The sequence below is a fragment of the Trichechus manatus genome, unplaced genomic scaffold (genome assembly GCF_000243295.1).
Source record: "Trichechus manatus latirostris isolate Lorelei unplaced genomic scaffold, TriManLat1.0 scaffold00117, whole genome shotgun sequence".
Classification (NCBI taxonomy): Eukaryota; Metazoa; Chordata; class Mammalia; order Sirenia; family Trichechidae; genus Trichechus; species Trichechus manatus.
The window spans coordinates 3382014-3397115 of NW_004444053.1; the positions used below are offsets into that span (position 1 = coordinate 3382014).

Below are 15102 nucleotides of genomic sequence, written 5' to 3' on the forward strand. Positions count from 1 at the left end.
AGGATGGTCGCACCGCCCCCTAGGGGCGTTTTTTGGTTTACATAATGATCATTGCATTTAGTAGGTAGAGGTGGAGTGCTGGACGTTCTAAAAAGCACACGACACAAAAATTGTCCTACACCCACACAACTTTAACACATCTACTCAATATTCATGTCCGGGAAAAATTTCTAAGCCTGGAACTTAACTGCTTTACATATAAATCTTAAGTATTTTTGTGTCTTTTAAAATGCAATTGCTATATAAATTGAGGGATGATTATAACAGGTTTTACAACTCTTTACCAAAGTTGTTCACCATTTGGAAAATCAGACTGTGTTGGCACCATCTCTGATGCTATCTGAGTCACTGATACAAATCCTCCTCCCTCCCCTGTCTACCTTTGTGGGCTGTTGCTGTCATAGGGATTTTCCCCAGAGGTGCCCGCTTCTGACCATCTGCTAGTGTGGTGCCCAAGCTTTAACATTTTATTCATATGATAAATCACTTTCCCTTTTATTTCTCCTTTATATTGTAATTAGGCATTTATTGATTTTTAAAAAATATGTGTAGTTAGACTATATATTATCTGTATATTTTACTTCAAGATAACAAATGGGACATTGACAAAGATTTATTGTAAAAATACAGTGTTGTGTGTGATCATTCTGACAAATCATAGTGACTTAAAAAGTCAAACTAGAAAAATTTACCGAGTTGTAAAACATTTCCATCTTACCTTTGAGGGTTCAAGGGGCTTTTTCCATCATCTGAAATAGGTGAGAAGACACAACGGTTGGTATAAAAGAAAAAAAAAAAGATGAAGGAGAAAAATCAGTGATAGGAATTATTGGGAAAAGTCAATAGACTGATTATAAGGGGCGTATTGGGAACCATCTCTCCCTGAGGACCTGAGAGATAGGGCCTACTTTAGGCTACATTCAACTTTGACAATATTTATCTCCAGAATCCTCTCACCTTCTTCCTCTCCCTCTCAGTGAAAACTTCTCCTCATACTTCTGGCCCTTGCCTTCAGACTCTTCCCTCCCTCCCTCCCTCTTCCCTCCTACTGTTCCCTCCTTTCTTTTTATTTATTTAAATTTTTTTCTTTTTTTTATTGTTGTAGTTTAAGTGAAAGTTTACATTTCAAGTTAGTCTCTTACAAAAATCTACACATCCACTGTTATGTGACCCTAATTTCTCTCCCTATCCTGTGACAGCACACTCTTCCTTTTCACCCTTGATTTTCCATATCCATTCAACCAGCTCCTAACCCTCTCTGCCTTCTCATCCCACCTACAGCCAGAAGCTGCCCATATAGTCTCACGTATCTACTTGAGCTAAGAAGCACACTCTTCACGAGTATTATTTTACATCCCACAGTCCAGTCTAATCTTTGCCTGAAGAGTTGGCCTCGGAAATTGTTATAGTTCTGGGTTGACAGAGATTCCGGGGGCCATGCTTTCCGGGGTTCCTCCAGTCTCAGTCAAACCATTAAGTCTGGTCTTTTTACTAGAATTTGAGTTCTGCATCCCACCCTTCCCCCACTCCATCAGGGACTCTCTGTTCCAGTTCTTTTGGTCTCAGGCTGATGAAGTCTCTAGTCTATGTGGTCCTTTCTGTCTCTTGGGTTAATACTTTCCTTGTGTCTTTGGTGTTCTTCATTCTCCTTTACTCTAGGTGGATGGGACCGTGATGCATCTTAGATGGCCGCTTGCTAGCTTTTAAGACCCCAGACGCCACTCACCAAAGTAGGATGCAGAACAATTTCTTAATAAACTTTGTTATGCCAGTTGACCTAGATGTCCCCTGAAACCATGGTCCCCAGACCCTCGCCCCTGCTACTCTGTCCCTCAAAGTGTTGGTTGTATTCAGGAAACTTCTTAGCTTTGGTTTAGTCCTGTTGTGTTGACTTCCCCTGTAGTGTGTGCTGTCCTTTCCTTCACCTAAGATAATTCTTGTCTACTCTCTAGTCAGTGAATAATCCTCACCCTCCCTCCCCACCCTCGTAACCATCAAAGAATGTTCTCTTCTGTGTTTAAACCTTTTCCTGAGTTCTTGTAATAGTGGTCTTATACAATATTTGTCCTTCTGTGACTGACTAAATTCACTCAATATAATGCCTTCCAGATACCTCCATGTTATAAGATGTTTCATGGCTTCATCATTGTCTTTATCATTGTGTAGTATTCCATTCTATGAATACACCATAATTTGTTTATCCATTCGTCCTTTGATGGACACCTAGGTTGTTTCCACCTTTTTGCTATTGTGAACAGTGCTGCAATGAACATGGGTGTGCATATATCTATTCGTGTGACAGCTCTTATTTCTCTAGGATAGATTCTAAGGAGCGGGATTGCTGGATCATATGGTACTTCTATTTCTAGCTTTTTAAGGAAGGGGCCAAATCGATTTCCAAAGTGGTTGTACCATTTTACATTCCCACCAACAGAGTATAAGTGTTCCAGTCTCTCCACAACCTCTCCAGCATTTATTATTTTGTGTTTTTTGGATTAATGCTAGCTTTGTTGGGGTGAAATGGTATCTCATTGTAGTTTTGATTTGCATTTCTCTAATGGCTAATGATCATGAGCATTTCTTCATCTTTTTATTATTGTTGTTTAAATCATTGGTTCTTGCAATCCATTTCTTTGGCATTTGAAGGCCCTGTATTGCTGCAACCTGTATCCCAATTCCTCAGCCATTAGCTGAGTAAGCTAATTGCATAAACAAATCCATACGAACACAGCAGTGAATGTTTTTCCTCCAGGGTAACATATGTGACCACGGGTCTCCTGTCTTAATCCAAACATCAGCCTCTTATAATGGAAACTTTAGACATTGCAGAAGGCCTGCCAATTATCCCATGGGAAGATAAAAGAGCTAAACAAATTTAGAAAATATTAGGTTAAGCAAAGATTAACACATTTATAACGGGGCATTACTGCACCTTCAGTGTGAGAATGAGTGCGTGATTTGAATTGGCAGAAAGGGGACGTATGATGCAGCATTTCCTTTTGTTTGATCATAGCATCTGAGAAATCTGAAACTGAAAGGACAGGCTCAGGGAAAATTTCCCATCCTCAATAAACAAACTTACTTATCATTAGGGATACTGCTGCTCTCTTCACTGTTCAGAGAGTTCCCTCAAAATGTCTCAAAACTAAAGAAAGAAGTTGTTGGGTGGGAAGCAGGAATACTATGATTGTTACATGATTGTGGGGATTGAGATCCAAGTCTTAAGAGCTCTTGAGATTTAGTTAAGGACAGAGGGATTGGTTGTATCTTGGGGTTGGTTGTATGACTCTTGGGACTTTTTTGCATGGAGGAATTGGTTGTATCTCATGGTCCATCTCTTTGGTCTTTAAGTAGAGTATTGTCCATTTCTTGTTGACCTAGTCAAGATTCCCTGAGTGGTGCAAATGGTTAAGCCCTTGACTACTAACAAAAAGATTGGTGGTTCAAACCCACCCAGAGGCACCTCAAAAGAAAAACTTGGTGATCTGCTTCTGAAAGGTCACAGCCTTGAAAACGCTATGGAGCAGTTCTACTCTACACACATGGGGTCTCAATGGCAACTAACAACAACAACATTGTGCTAGTCACTCACTCACAGGAGCATAAAGGAAGGAGCACTGGAAAAACTGCCCCAACGCAGTGGCGTCTGTGTGATTGGAGAGAGATAAGAGAACAAGTGGTTCTTCCTCTGAGCAGTTAAAAGTATTGAAACTCCTCAGTCTAATGAACTCTGTTAGGTGCTTTAACATAGCCTCCTCCATTACCTGGATTTGAACATTCCTGACCCTTCTGATGCCGCTAGTTAATTTCTACGAGAAGCCATGCGGAGGAAGAACCCCATTAGCTTACAAGCTTATGGGCAGGTTAAACACCTAGAGCAAACCTTAAGGGATGGCTGTTCCTTTCTTTATCTTAGGCCAAAGCTCTTTTTCTGATGAACAATCTGATAGACACAGTTTCCCTTGTAGAGGGTCTTCATCCATTTCGGTCACTTCTGTACTTAAATCCTTCATCAGCTCCACAGTTTTAAGGAGATTGTGTTTCATTAATAAAAAGGCAGCTCCTTACACTTTCTGCTTCATCTTTAGCCTCTGCCACAAGCCCGTTTGATTCAGATGCACGAATTGCTGAATGTACCATTGTTCCAGCCATTTAACTTTTGTGTCTTTTCACAAGCCATTCTCTCTGCTGGAACTCTATGTCCATTTCCCCCTGGCCAAATCCCTCTCACTCTTCAAAGCTAAACTCAAAAATAGCCTTTTCTGACCTACCAATCTCATTTAGTCACCCCTATTCTGAGTTCCCAAAAGGCAGGGGGTTCAAACTCACCAGCGGCTCCACAGGAAGAAGACCCGGTGATCCGCTCCTGTAAAGATTACAACCTAGGAAACCCCATGGGGTAGTTCTACTCTGTCAGACAGGGTCCTATGAGTCAGAATTGACTCAATGGCACACAACAACAACATTCTGAGTTCCAGTCCCTGGGTAGTACAAACAGTTAACAGGCTTAACTGCTAACCGAAAGGTTGGAGGTTTCAGTCTACCCAGAGGTACCTCAGAAGAAAGGCCTGGCATTCTATTTCCAAAAATCAGTCATTGAAAACCGTGTGGGGTACAGTTCTACTCTGACACACATGAGGTTGCCATTAGTTGGAACTGACTCCACAGCAACTGATTTGGTTTCTGGTTTATTCTGTGTTCCAGAATACCAACGCTATATTTCTAGTCTAGCACACTTTAGTATCAGCATTGATTTAACTTGTCTATCTCCCCTACTATTATATATTCCTTGATATCAGGAACCATAATTTTGGGTTCCAGCACCTAATGAAGCTGATCAGTAAATGAGTTGCACGAAGGAAGGAGTAAGGAAGGAGACAAGACCTTATCCAGTTGGTTTTGGTGATAACCCAAGTCCACCTAGACTGTGGGTTCCCAAATACCAACCTGAAAACCAATCTCACTGGAATTATTTGGGAGGAAAATTCAGATTTCCCAGCCCATTCCCAGATCTGCCTGTACAAAGATCTGAATTTTTATAAAGTTCCTCAGGGGATTCTGATGGACACCCAGTTCTCAAATCTTGGCCTTGTTTTCTCTTAATGCAAAATATTTTCAAACATGAACTACTGAAGTCATATAAAAGAATAAAATAAAGAGAAGCCTCTTTTCTTATTTACCTTTTTGTCTGAAACATTTTCTTAGCAGAGCTAGGAGTGTCCCACCCATCAAGAGACCAGTTGCAGAAGCCACGGCTCCACCAAAATAAGTCAGGGCTTCTTGGATAGTCAATGGCCCTGTGACAAAACAAACACACACCCACACAACATGAAATGTGTATTGTGTAGAAGACCACTCATTCTCCTAGAAGAGCCCCAAGAACTGTAAGATGTGAGATCAAGTAGGTTCATCAATGGCCATCAGTGCAACGAGGCACCAGAGAAGATCTGGAGGTGATAAAACTACTGCAACAGAAGAGGAAGTAGGACTCAGTTTTACCCCTAAAGCTTAAGTATCAAACGTAATTTCCAAAGGAGTCAGGATAAAGACTCGTAAAAAGAATTAAATGTTAGAATACCTGGAAGAGTGAGCAAATAAACTCAACCATGAATAATCTGAGGGGCAATTGATATGAAGTTACGCAACAAAAAGAAGTCATCAGCTGCTAGGAAAAAAAGGGTATGGAATAAATCTTGAAAACATATGGAGCTTAATTAAGGAAAATCTGTGATAAACAAAGGTCTTCTGAGATAATAAATTGGGACTTTGCATGAGATAACCCCTCACTTTAAGACATTCTGAAACTCCAAGGTGGATTAAAAACAGATTATAAGGAAATGAGCAGTGATTGTCTATAGTCACTGAATTTAATTCATTATGAAACATATATTAAGCACAAGGGGAAACTCAGTGATGGAAGTGATGCTGTCAGATATACACAGAGAAGGAACACTGATGTGTTATTTTCCATATCAAGGCGACTTTCTAACCCTTATGAAAAATATACCTTGGCAGGTTGGCATTGTAGTAGACCAGTGGCCATTCTCTAGGCATGCTGTTTTTGCTGAGCCACTAAGTATTTGACCCTCTGGACAATGGAAGGTACAGGCTGATCCATAGCTGAAATTTCCCCGGGGGTTGGAGCAGTTCATCATCATTGGCTTAATAATGTGCAGCTCAGAGCATTTGACAGCTGCAGAGAAAAGGATGCAGGAAAAACAAACACGTAATATGAAGGTACAAAAGATTATGGCTTCATTTATAACCTGGCTATTAGTGCTGATGGATGAGGCAGAATGTAAATGGTCAGAAAGGAAATGAGTCACTTCTGCCATTCATAGCAGCTCTTCCAACATCACACATGCTAAAACATCCACTCAAAGAATGATAGTCAAAGAACCAGGATAAGCACATAGTAGCATCCAACAAATAGTTGCTGATGGGATGATCAATCATGTCTCCAAAAATATTATTTACAAAATTTTTCTTCTCAGAAATATTAATGTTCTAAATATTGTTATTACCAACTATCTGGCACATCTTCACGTGTTTATTAAAGTACTTAAGTGTTTATCATGGCTGGAAAGTTTGAAAGAAGAGAGGCCATAATTCCTTTTCAACTATTTTTAAGAAACTTCAGATTATTTTGCCCAATTATGGGTAGGGAACTAAAGCTTAGGAAGTGAAATTTAAGTCAAATAAATATTGTTGAATAATAGTGACATTTGCAAAGCACCATACTGTGCTCTGTGAGCATACGTAGATGAGTGAGACATAGGTCTCAAAGCTTCATGTATGGGTTGATAGCTCTTCAGGAGGTATCATACATGGTTTATCTTTTTATTTAGGTTACAGTTATGAAAAACATGGGATATGTACACTGTCACTGAATTAATAGAACTGCAATTTGTCTTTCATGATTCAAATGGCTGGTTTCATGCTGTAGCATGCTCATCGTCTTAATACATTTTGGACATTTAAAAATGTTTCCTCTTTTGGGGCTTTGGACACCAGGGCATTAGCTTGTGACCTGAGGAAGAGGAGAGGCAATGTGCCTGCTGCACATGGCTTCCGATTGTGGTTGTTAGGGCAGCAGATTGGTGTGGATTTCATGAAGCAGCTGACGCTTGAAGCTGTTAAGGTTGGCTGGGATTTCAAAAGGCAGACACAATGATTAGTTTGAGTGCCTGCAGGAAGGCAGCATCAGAACTGCCTGCTTTGCGCATTACCTCTGCAGGTTGGAGCTACTGCTGTCCATTGTCCTGAAGTTCTGCATTGGAGAGGGCTGTCTCCCGTGAGTGTGAACCCAGCATTGCATCCAAAGTAGCAAGTGGTATTCAAGCCAAAGTTTCCCAGATTATGTGTACAGGACATTTTTCCCTGCCCAGGAGTGATAAGGGCTGGGCATCGCATCTCTGAAGTAGAAGCTGATGCTATGCCTGTTGTGAGAAAATGTCTCAATTTACAGAGTCCACAATTAAAAGAAAGCATTACAGAGTTAAGATCTTCCATTCCTCTCATGATGAGTCATCTCTAACAATACATCCTTTAGGGAGATACATTTCTCTTTAAGGAAAAATGTTAATCTCAGGTATGGAAAACCAGATGAGGAAAATTATTTAAAAGAGTACTTAGATGATTCTCCTGGTCAGAAAAAGAAACTGGGGTACCAATGTTACCTATATTTTAAAAAGCAGAAGAGTTGGTGCAGAAAAACAAGGAATTCAATAGAAAGCCAAGTATTTTGGGCAAATTGCCTATTTTTCCCTACTCTGTTGGGAGGTGGTCTTGTCCTGTGGCGAAAGTCCAGCATGACATGTGAGGTGAGAATGATGCCACTGGCTCTGTCACTAACCTGCCCTCTGGCAGGAAGACAATGGGTGGCCTCCGTCTACCACAATTCCTCAGTTTAAAAAGTTGGACCAGTGGCTTCACTGCTTGTATTCTTTCCTGGCAATGAAGTAATGGAGGCCATTCAATTGACTCAAAACAACTTTTTGATAAAAAGAGGCAAAAGTATGAAACAATTTCTGCTTAAGAATCAATGTCTTTTACTTCCAAACTAAAAAGTTCCGTCTCTCCTTATAAATATTTTTAGCCTACAGGCTGTGTTCCCTATCCCCAATAGATGACCTATTTCATAAGCAGAAGTAGTGCTTTCACAATAATAATGATGCAGTGTGTACCTGTCACATAGTAAGAACTATATAAGTGTTTGCTATTACTGTAGAAGAAATTTCCAAAAAAAGAGCTGTCCCTGGAGAGGGTATATTGTTTTACCTTCGCAGGTGGGTGGAGGTGCTGTCCATTTTCCAGAAGTTGTGCATTCAACATTCTTGGACCCTTTCAGCTTAAAGCCCATGCTGCAGGAGAAATGGCAGGTGGAGCTGACAGTGAACTGTCCATGAGCGCCAGAGCAATCCATGCTGCCCCATTCTGGGGGAGACAACTGTGGACACCTGATGGCTGGAGCACCAAATCCAGAGTGTCACCATCTTCAAGTTTATTCAGTTCATAATTCACTCATGCATTCAAAACATATTTATTGAGCACCTACTATGTGCCAGGTGTTTTGCTAAGCACTAGGCATACCATAACTTATAAGACAGGTCATTTACTGCAGAAAGGCAGGATGATGGGCTTGCAGAGAGGAGTAAGGTAGAAATCATGGAGATAAGGAAGTCAAGGAGTCAAGTAGTCACAATCAAGAATTTGCATTTTCACCCTCTTTTCTCTGTGCCTTCCCCTTCAGAGACCTCATAGCCTCCCACTGTTCTACTAGCCTGTCTCTGTGGGTGTAGTCCAGGGTTTCACTTCTGCCCCTCTTCCTGCCTGAGACCACTTCCTCTTAGATATCCTGCCATCTCTTCAAATTCAACAGGTCTACAACTTCAATGATCATCTCCGTCTCAAACTATTTCCTCCGCTTGAATTCCAGGCGGTTTTTTTTTTAGACCATAGTTACTCAGCACAGGAAAGCTCAAAACTCTCTGTCTAGATAGATTAGTCCCTGGGAATTGCCTGAACTGGCCTCCTGTGTTCTGGTCTCTGGTTCTTGGCCCACACTGCCCTGAATTTCTTTCCATTTCCATTGACTAGAATCCTACCCACCCTCCAGGATCCAACTCATCACAACTTCTCTGAAGTTTTTCTGCTCTGAACACTTCAACGTTTTGTTGAACCCACATGCTGTCATATCACGTGTCATATCTTCCCTTTCTACTATATGGAGAGCTTCTAAAACCCATGAACCGTAAATCTCTGTGTCTCCCACAATTCACACATACTATAGTATCTTGTGAGATGGTACTCAGTAACCACTTGCCAAGTGGATGAATGATTTTTTAATTTACTAACTACAGCTTACCCCAAAAAGTTGTTTTCATAAATTATTGCAGTTCCATGTTTTTTCTAGAATTATGTCTGTGCTTTATCCATATTAAATTCTATGACATGAAACTATCATTTATCAACAAATATTGGGCTATTGACAAAATGAGTGGCTATTATTTCTTCAAATCCAAGGCTATTAAGAAGACAATAACTTGGTCAGGTAAAGCTCACTTTGCTTAACTTTTTTTTTTTGTTCAATCTCTTGAATTCCTATGTGCTGTCTCACGGGAAGGTGGTATATTTGGCCTGTGTTGGACCATGCATGTTTCAGTGACAGGCTACTCATGGAGGGATTGCGGATACTGATTACATGAATCCATTCAAATAGCCAGAGTAACATACTGAATTTCAGTTCTGTAGTCTCAAACTATTAAGTAATAAACCCATGTCTGGCAGATCAATTCCATTTACCAAACATTTATTAAACTTGTCTATTGGTATAAGTCCTAGACAGGAAGTCATCTGTGAACACTTTCACTAAAACAACTTTTTCAGAATCTCTCAAGATTTAAGTCCAAGAATATGCATAATGTCAGCTGCAGGAGAGCAGGGCTATTGCCTGCCTTTTTCAGCACTGTATCCCACTTCCTAGAACAGTGCCTGGCACGTATTAGGTAATCTACAAATATTTGCTCAATGAGTAAGTGCATGAGTACAATTTAATTTGGATGCATTTTAATAAATTCTTTACTTGGTTTGAAAAATACAAAAGGAGCTACTATTTTTTAAAAAAAAATGACCAGTTGACCTCTAGTATTCAAATGTAGTTGTAAGTTGCCACCGAGTCAGTTCCAGCTCACGAAGACTTCATGTGTGCCGAGTAGAAGTGCAGTCCACAGGGTTTTCAAGGCTGTAAACTTGCAGAAGCAGATCAAAAGGCCTTAGTTCTGAGCTGCCTCTGGGTGGGTTTGAACCACCAATCTTTTGGTTAGTAGTCCAGCGCTTAACCACTTGTGCCACCCAGGGACTCCTTAAATGTATTAACAACATTAAATCCATTTGGGGGACATTAGTGTGGTTTCAGTTTTGTCAGTCTTGCTGTGCCGTGGTTACAGATCCAACTTTTGTACTTATAAAATCTCTGAACCCCCGGGGTAAAAATTAACCTTGTCCAACCAAAGGCCTCTAAATACCTTTAAGGTTTGATTTTGACTCATGTAAGGAAACAGCCTTCACGAAAGCCTAACCTAGATGACAAGCACTCAGCAAATGTGGGCTGAATTAGATTTGTGGAGCTACCAAGGATGCTGTTGGAGTGAAGGCACCTAGTGCAGATGCAGAGGAAGACTTAAACACTGAGGAATGGCCTCATGGGTAACTTTTAAAAGCAATCCTATTCTTGAGCTTACTGTAAAACATCAAATCATCTGTGAACATTTTCACTAAAATAACTTTTTCAGTATCTCCCAGGATTCTAATCCTACCATAAAACTTCAACAAAAACTGAGTAATTACAAGAAGAATTTAAAAAAGACAGATAAGGGTTGCTTTTATTACATGCTTAGTGCTCTATTTTGATTTGCTTCCAAGGCAGTTCTAGCTACATTGTTGTTTAATCATTGCATTTGAATCCACAGATTATTGAGTTCACTAGCAATCTATTATCAACCAATGAAAACATGTAATTGTTTTGATTTATATTATTAGTAGTAAATTCTTCTCTGTTTCTTCTTATTATCTCATTTTACGTGAGTTGGATATAGCTTTCTTAAGAACTTTTTGGGGAGAAGATATGTCATAACTGAAACTGTTCTAACTGTTCCTGAACTCAAGCTTCATACTAAAGATTAGGAACTCCCATGGAGTCAGAGTCATGTTGGAGGGGCAGAGAAAGCAAATAGAGATGTGACCCAGGCAAAAGCTTGGAGGACACTATTTTGCCATACCTTAGAACTTGGGTGAGCAGGGATCAGGGAGAACGGTGGAACTGGGATTGAGACTTGGAACCAGGATTGCCTGCCCTCACTTGACGAGGCTAGCTAGCAGATAGGAGATGGGCCCAGGAGCCACACATGGTCTGCAGAGGGTCAATGACAGACAATGTTAGGGGATTTGGAGAGCAGTAGTCTGAGTCAGGAGAGTGCACCAACAACCAGCGGAGGTGGGAGATGGACCACAGATACAAGCAATGTGGTATGAAGACAACATCATGATAGTCAGTAGAAGACCCTCAGTCACTGCTTTAGGTTCAGGGAAAGGACTTCAGGTCCTGGACGACAAAGGCATGGAAGAAACTAGAACATATAGTCAGGGTCCAAGTCCCAGAGGCTCCGGCAACTGGCATTCCAACTGAAAAGGACTTATCTGTGGAACCACCACAAAAATGAAACCTGGAATTGCACTCTGAAGAGGGGGACCCAGAGCTCCACCTGCTACACTATCCCTGCTGCCTTGGTGGCCCCTGAGCCTTTCTGATGTGCCTGAGGACTCTGCACAACCCTATATGAAAATCAAGGCCTGGAGGCGGTGCTGAATGGCCAGAGATTCATGGTCTCATAGGACAAAAAGACGAACTGGATATATTTGCCTATATTTAGAGCATACATTTGAAGTATGAGGTAGAAACACAGTTCCAGAGCTCAAGATCAGGGTCAGTCAAGGTTGCCAATTCTAAGACCCATAGCTGGCCATGTTCCAAGTTGGACTGGAGGGGGCTGGGCCTGCAAGGTGAGAGGGAAATTCTTCTTATTGTGGAGAAAAGAGGACTGCGAAGGAGTGAGTGGAGCCAGGGGCTGGAGAGATTACAGGTTTAACAATCATGTTGGTTGCATACATGATTTAAAACTTTGGTGAGATTTTTAAAAGGGATTCTTGATTCTTTAGCCTTAAAATGGAATGTGGAAAAATAGAGATCATGATAAATGTTTATAGAGTAAATGAATGAGCATGTGAGAAATAAATGAACAAGCGATGAAGCACAGGACCTAATGCTATCACTCACAAAGATTCTAGATTGCTAAAGTGGTTTCTGGTATACCTTTTTGAAAGTAGATGGTAGCATTTGTGCCCTTTAATCTACATCATTCCTGGCAGGGGAAGGACCTCGCTCCTCTCCTTTTAGAATTAAGAAAAGTGAAGGCCATGTGTGAAGTGGCTCTCTCAAAGAGAAAAGCAATATAGGTCTTTGAATATTAATTCAGTTCTTATTCCACAAAAAGTGATAGCTGTTTTTCATATATTAACAGATTTCTATCAACATATTCTCTCATCTGATCACAAGATACTATCATTTCTCAAGTGCATTTCAGCAGTTATAGCTGCAACCCAGGACAGGGGAAGAGTAAATTTTCAAGTGACTGAGCAGGAATTTTGAAGTGCTCACCTTCTAACCGCAAGGTCAGTGGTTTCAACCTACCAGACACTCCACAGGAGAAAGATGTGGCAGTCTGATTCTGTAAAGATTTGCAGCCTTGGAAATCCTATGTGGAAATTCTACTCTGTTCTAGAGGGTTGCTAGGAGTCAGAATAGATTCTAAGGCAGTGGGTTTGGGTTGATTTTTGAGCTGGGATTTGGAAACACTGCCACAAGGTGGCAGTGTAGCATAGTAGTTAAAAAAAACAGCTCTAGTCAGACTAAGGAGCCCTGGTCGCATGGTGGTTAAGAGCTTGGCTGCTAACCAAAAGGTCAGCAGTTCGAATCCACCAGCCATTCCTTAGAAACCCTGTGGGGCAGTTCTACTCTTCCTATAGGGTCGCTATGAGTCAGAATCAACTTGATGGCAATAGGTTTGGGTTTGGGTTTTTATAGTCAGACTTCCTTTCTTCAGAGGTGCCTGGGTGGACTGAACCTTCAACCTTTTGGCTAGCAGCCAAATGTGTTAACTGTTTGCACCACTCAGAAAATACATTGCTGTCGAGTTGATTCCGACTCATAGCCACCCTATAGGACAGAATAGAATGGCCCCACAGGGTTTCCAAGCTGGTGAATTCGAACTACCGATCTTTTAATTACAGCCAAACGCTTAACCACTGTGCCACCAGGGCTCCTCACCACCCAGAGACCTGAGGATTTTCCCCAGACAAATCAGCCATTGCAAACCCTGTTGAGCACAGTTGTACTCTGACACACATGGAGTTGCCATGAGTCAGAGCCGACTCAAAGATGGTGGTGGATAGTCAGATTAGACCTGGAATCCTGGCTCCACCACTTCCTAGCTATGTGACTTTTGCCAGCTACTTATCCCCTCAATGCCCTGGTTTCTTCATCTTTAAAATGAAGATAACAATAATCATCTTGCAGGTTGTAATGAGGATTGGATGTGATAACGCATATGAAATGTTGTTACTGTGTGCCTTCAAGTCAATTCCTACTCACAGCCAACTTATAAGACAGAGTAGAACTGCCCCATAGGGTTTCCTAGGCTGTAATAATTACTGGAGCAGATAGCCAGGTCTTTTCTCCCATGGAGCAGTTGGTGAGTTTGAACTGCCGACCTTCTGGTTAGCAGCCAAGTGCTTAACCATTGCACAACCAGGGCTCCTTGCGTATGAAATAATTGGTATTTATTAAGCAAACAATAAATATTAGCTATTATTACTATGCTCATTATCACTAAAATTCAACAATAAATTGGAACAATGGTGTTTTTGAAGCTAAAGATGAGTTATTATTAATTAATTCAGTATACTTCTGTTTTAGATCATATTATGTGCTAGACATTGTTCTGGGTGTTTTGGGAGAAGCACAGACAGATAAGATGCAGCCCCTTCCTTTGAGGATTCTACTAATTCATAATCAATAAGGGCTTGTGTTTGAGTAAATTTTACCAGCAAATGATATTAAGCTTCAATTCAACAGATATTTGTCACACACTCACTTTTATTAGTTGCCACAGAGGACACAAATATGAAAACAGTTCATAAATGTTTAACAAGAATTAATATAAGATTCTTCCTAGAGATGGAGATAGAAAGAGAGAGGTGGAGAGACAGAGAGATGGAGAGAGAACAGCTTTTGGTCTAGATTACCATGTTTTGTGGAGAACGTGTTGTTTGCTTTAGCTGAAGAACACTTTTACATGAGTCTCTGCTGATTGTCCATTCCCATAATGTTATGTGAAAAGCCGTGAGAAAGGACAGACCTGTGATCCTACCTTCACATGTTGGTGAGGAACCTGTCCAGTGTCCAGATGAAGTACAATCCAACCTTTCTGGTCCAGATAAAGAAAACCCCTCATCACAGCTGAATTGGCATGTGGATTTATAGCTGGAATCCCCAAGAGGTTGGATACAGGTCATTGTTCCATTCTGAGGGCTTAGCAGAGGTGTGCAGGTAATAGCTACCGTGGAGCATAACAGAGGAGGAGAGAAGAAACCATTTTAGAATTCAGCAGCCTGACATCAGTGGGGTGTGTGTGTGTGTATTGTACCTCCTTAACACTCAAGGTCATCATTTGGCTAGAAATGAGTGTTGGTATTTCATGGTGTGCCTTATCACCAATTAGAGGTCATGAACGTGTAAAACAGCAGCTTATAGTCAATTGACATCCTGAAACACTCACCCACAAAGAGCTTTAAGGGTGATTTTTAAAAGGAGGGAGTGGTCTGTTTGGAAAGATATTCTGTGCAGCTCACTCCGGTTGCCTCTGGGCAGAAGCGGAAGTGGCTGCTTCCTTGCTACCTTCTTTACAAACAGACCTACTGACCTTACCAGAAAATGACAAGTGATTGGAAAAGAGAATATAAAGATAAAATACTTTTTTGCCTTCC

General features: G+C 40.9%; 1 protein-coding gene across 2 annotated transcripts in view; it reads right to left on the reverse strand.

Annotated features, from left to right (window-relative positions):
* SELP (selectin P) overlaps positions 1-15102 on the reverse strand; it is a 47491-nt gene that overhangs the window by 3663 nt on the left and 28726 nt on the right. The window contains exons 10-15 of one of the 2 annotated variants that reach the window (XM_023738438.1): positions 14487-14672; positions 8281-8466; positions 7230-7439; positions 6008-6193; positions 5181-5297; positions 719-749 (exon numbers count right to left, since the gene is read on the reverse strand). In XM_023738438.1, the coding sequence (XP_023594206.1) occupies positions 719-749; positions 5181-5297; positions 6008-6193; positions 7230-7439; positions 8281-8466; positions 14487-14672 (916 nt within the window). The remainder of the gene's footprint in view (positions 1-718; positions 750-5180; positions 5298-6007; positions 6194-7229; positions 7440-8280; positions 8467-14486; positions 14673-15102) is intronic. The other variant, XM_023738439.1, reaches the window with a different exon arrangement.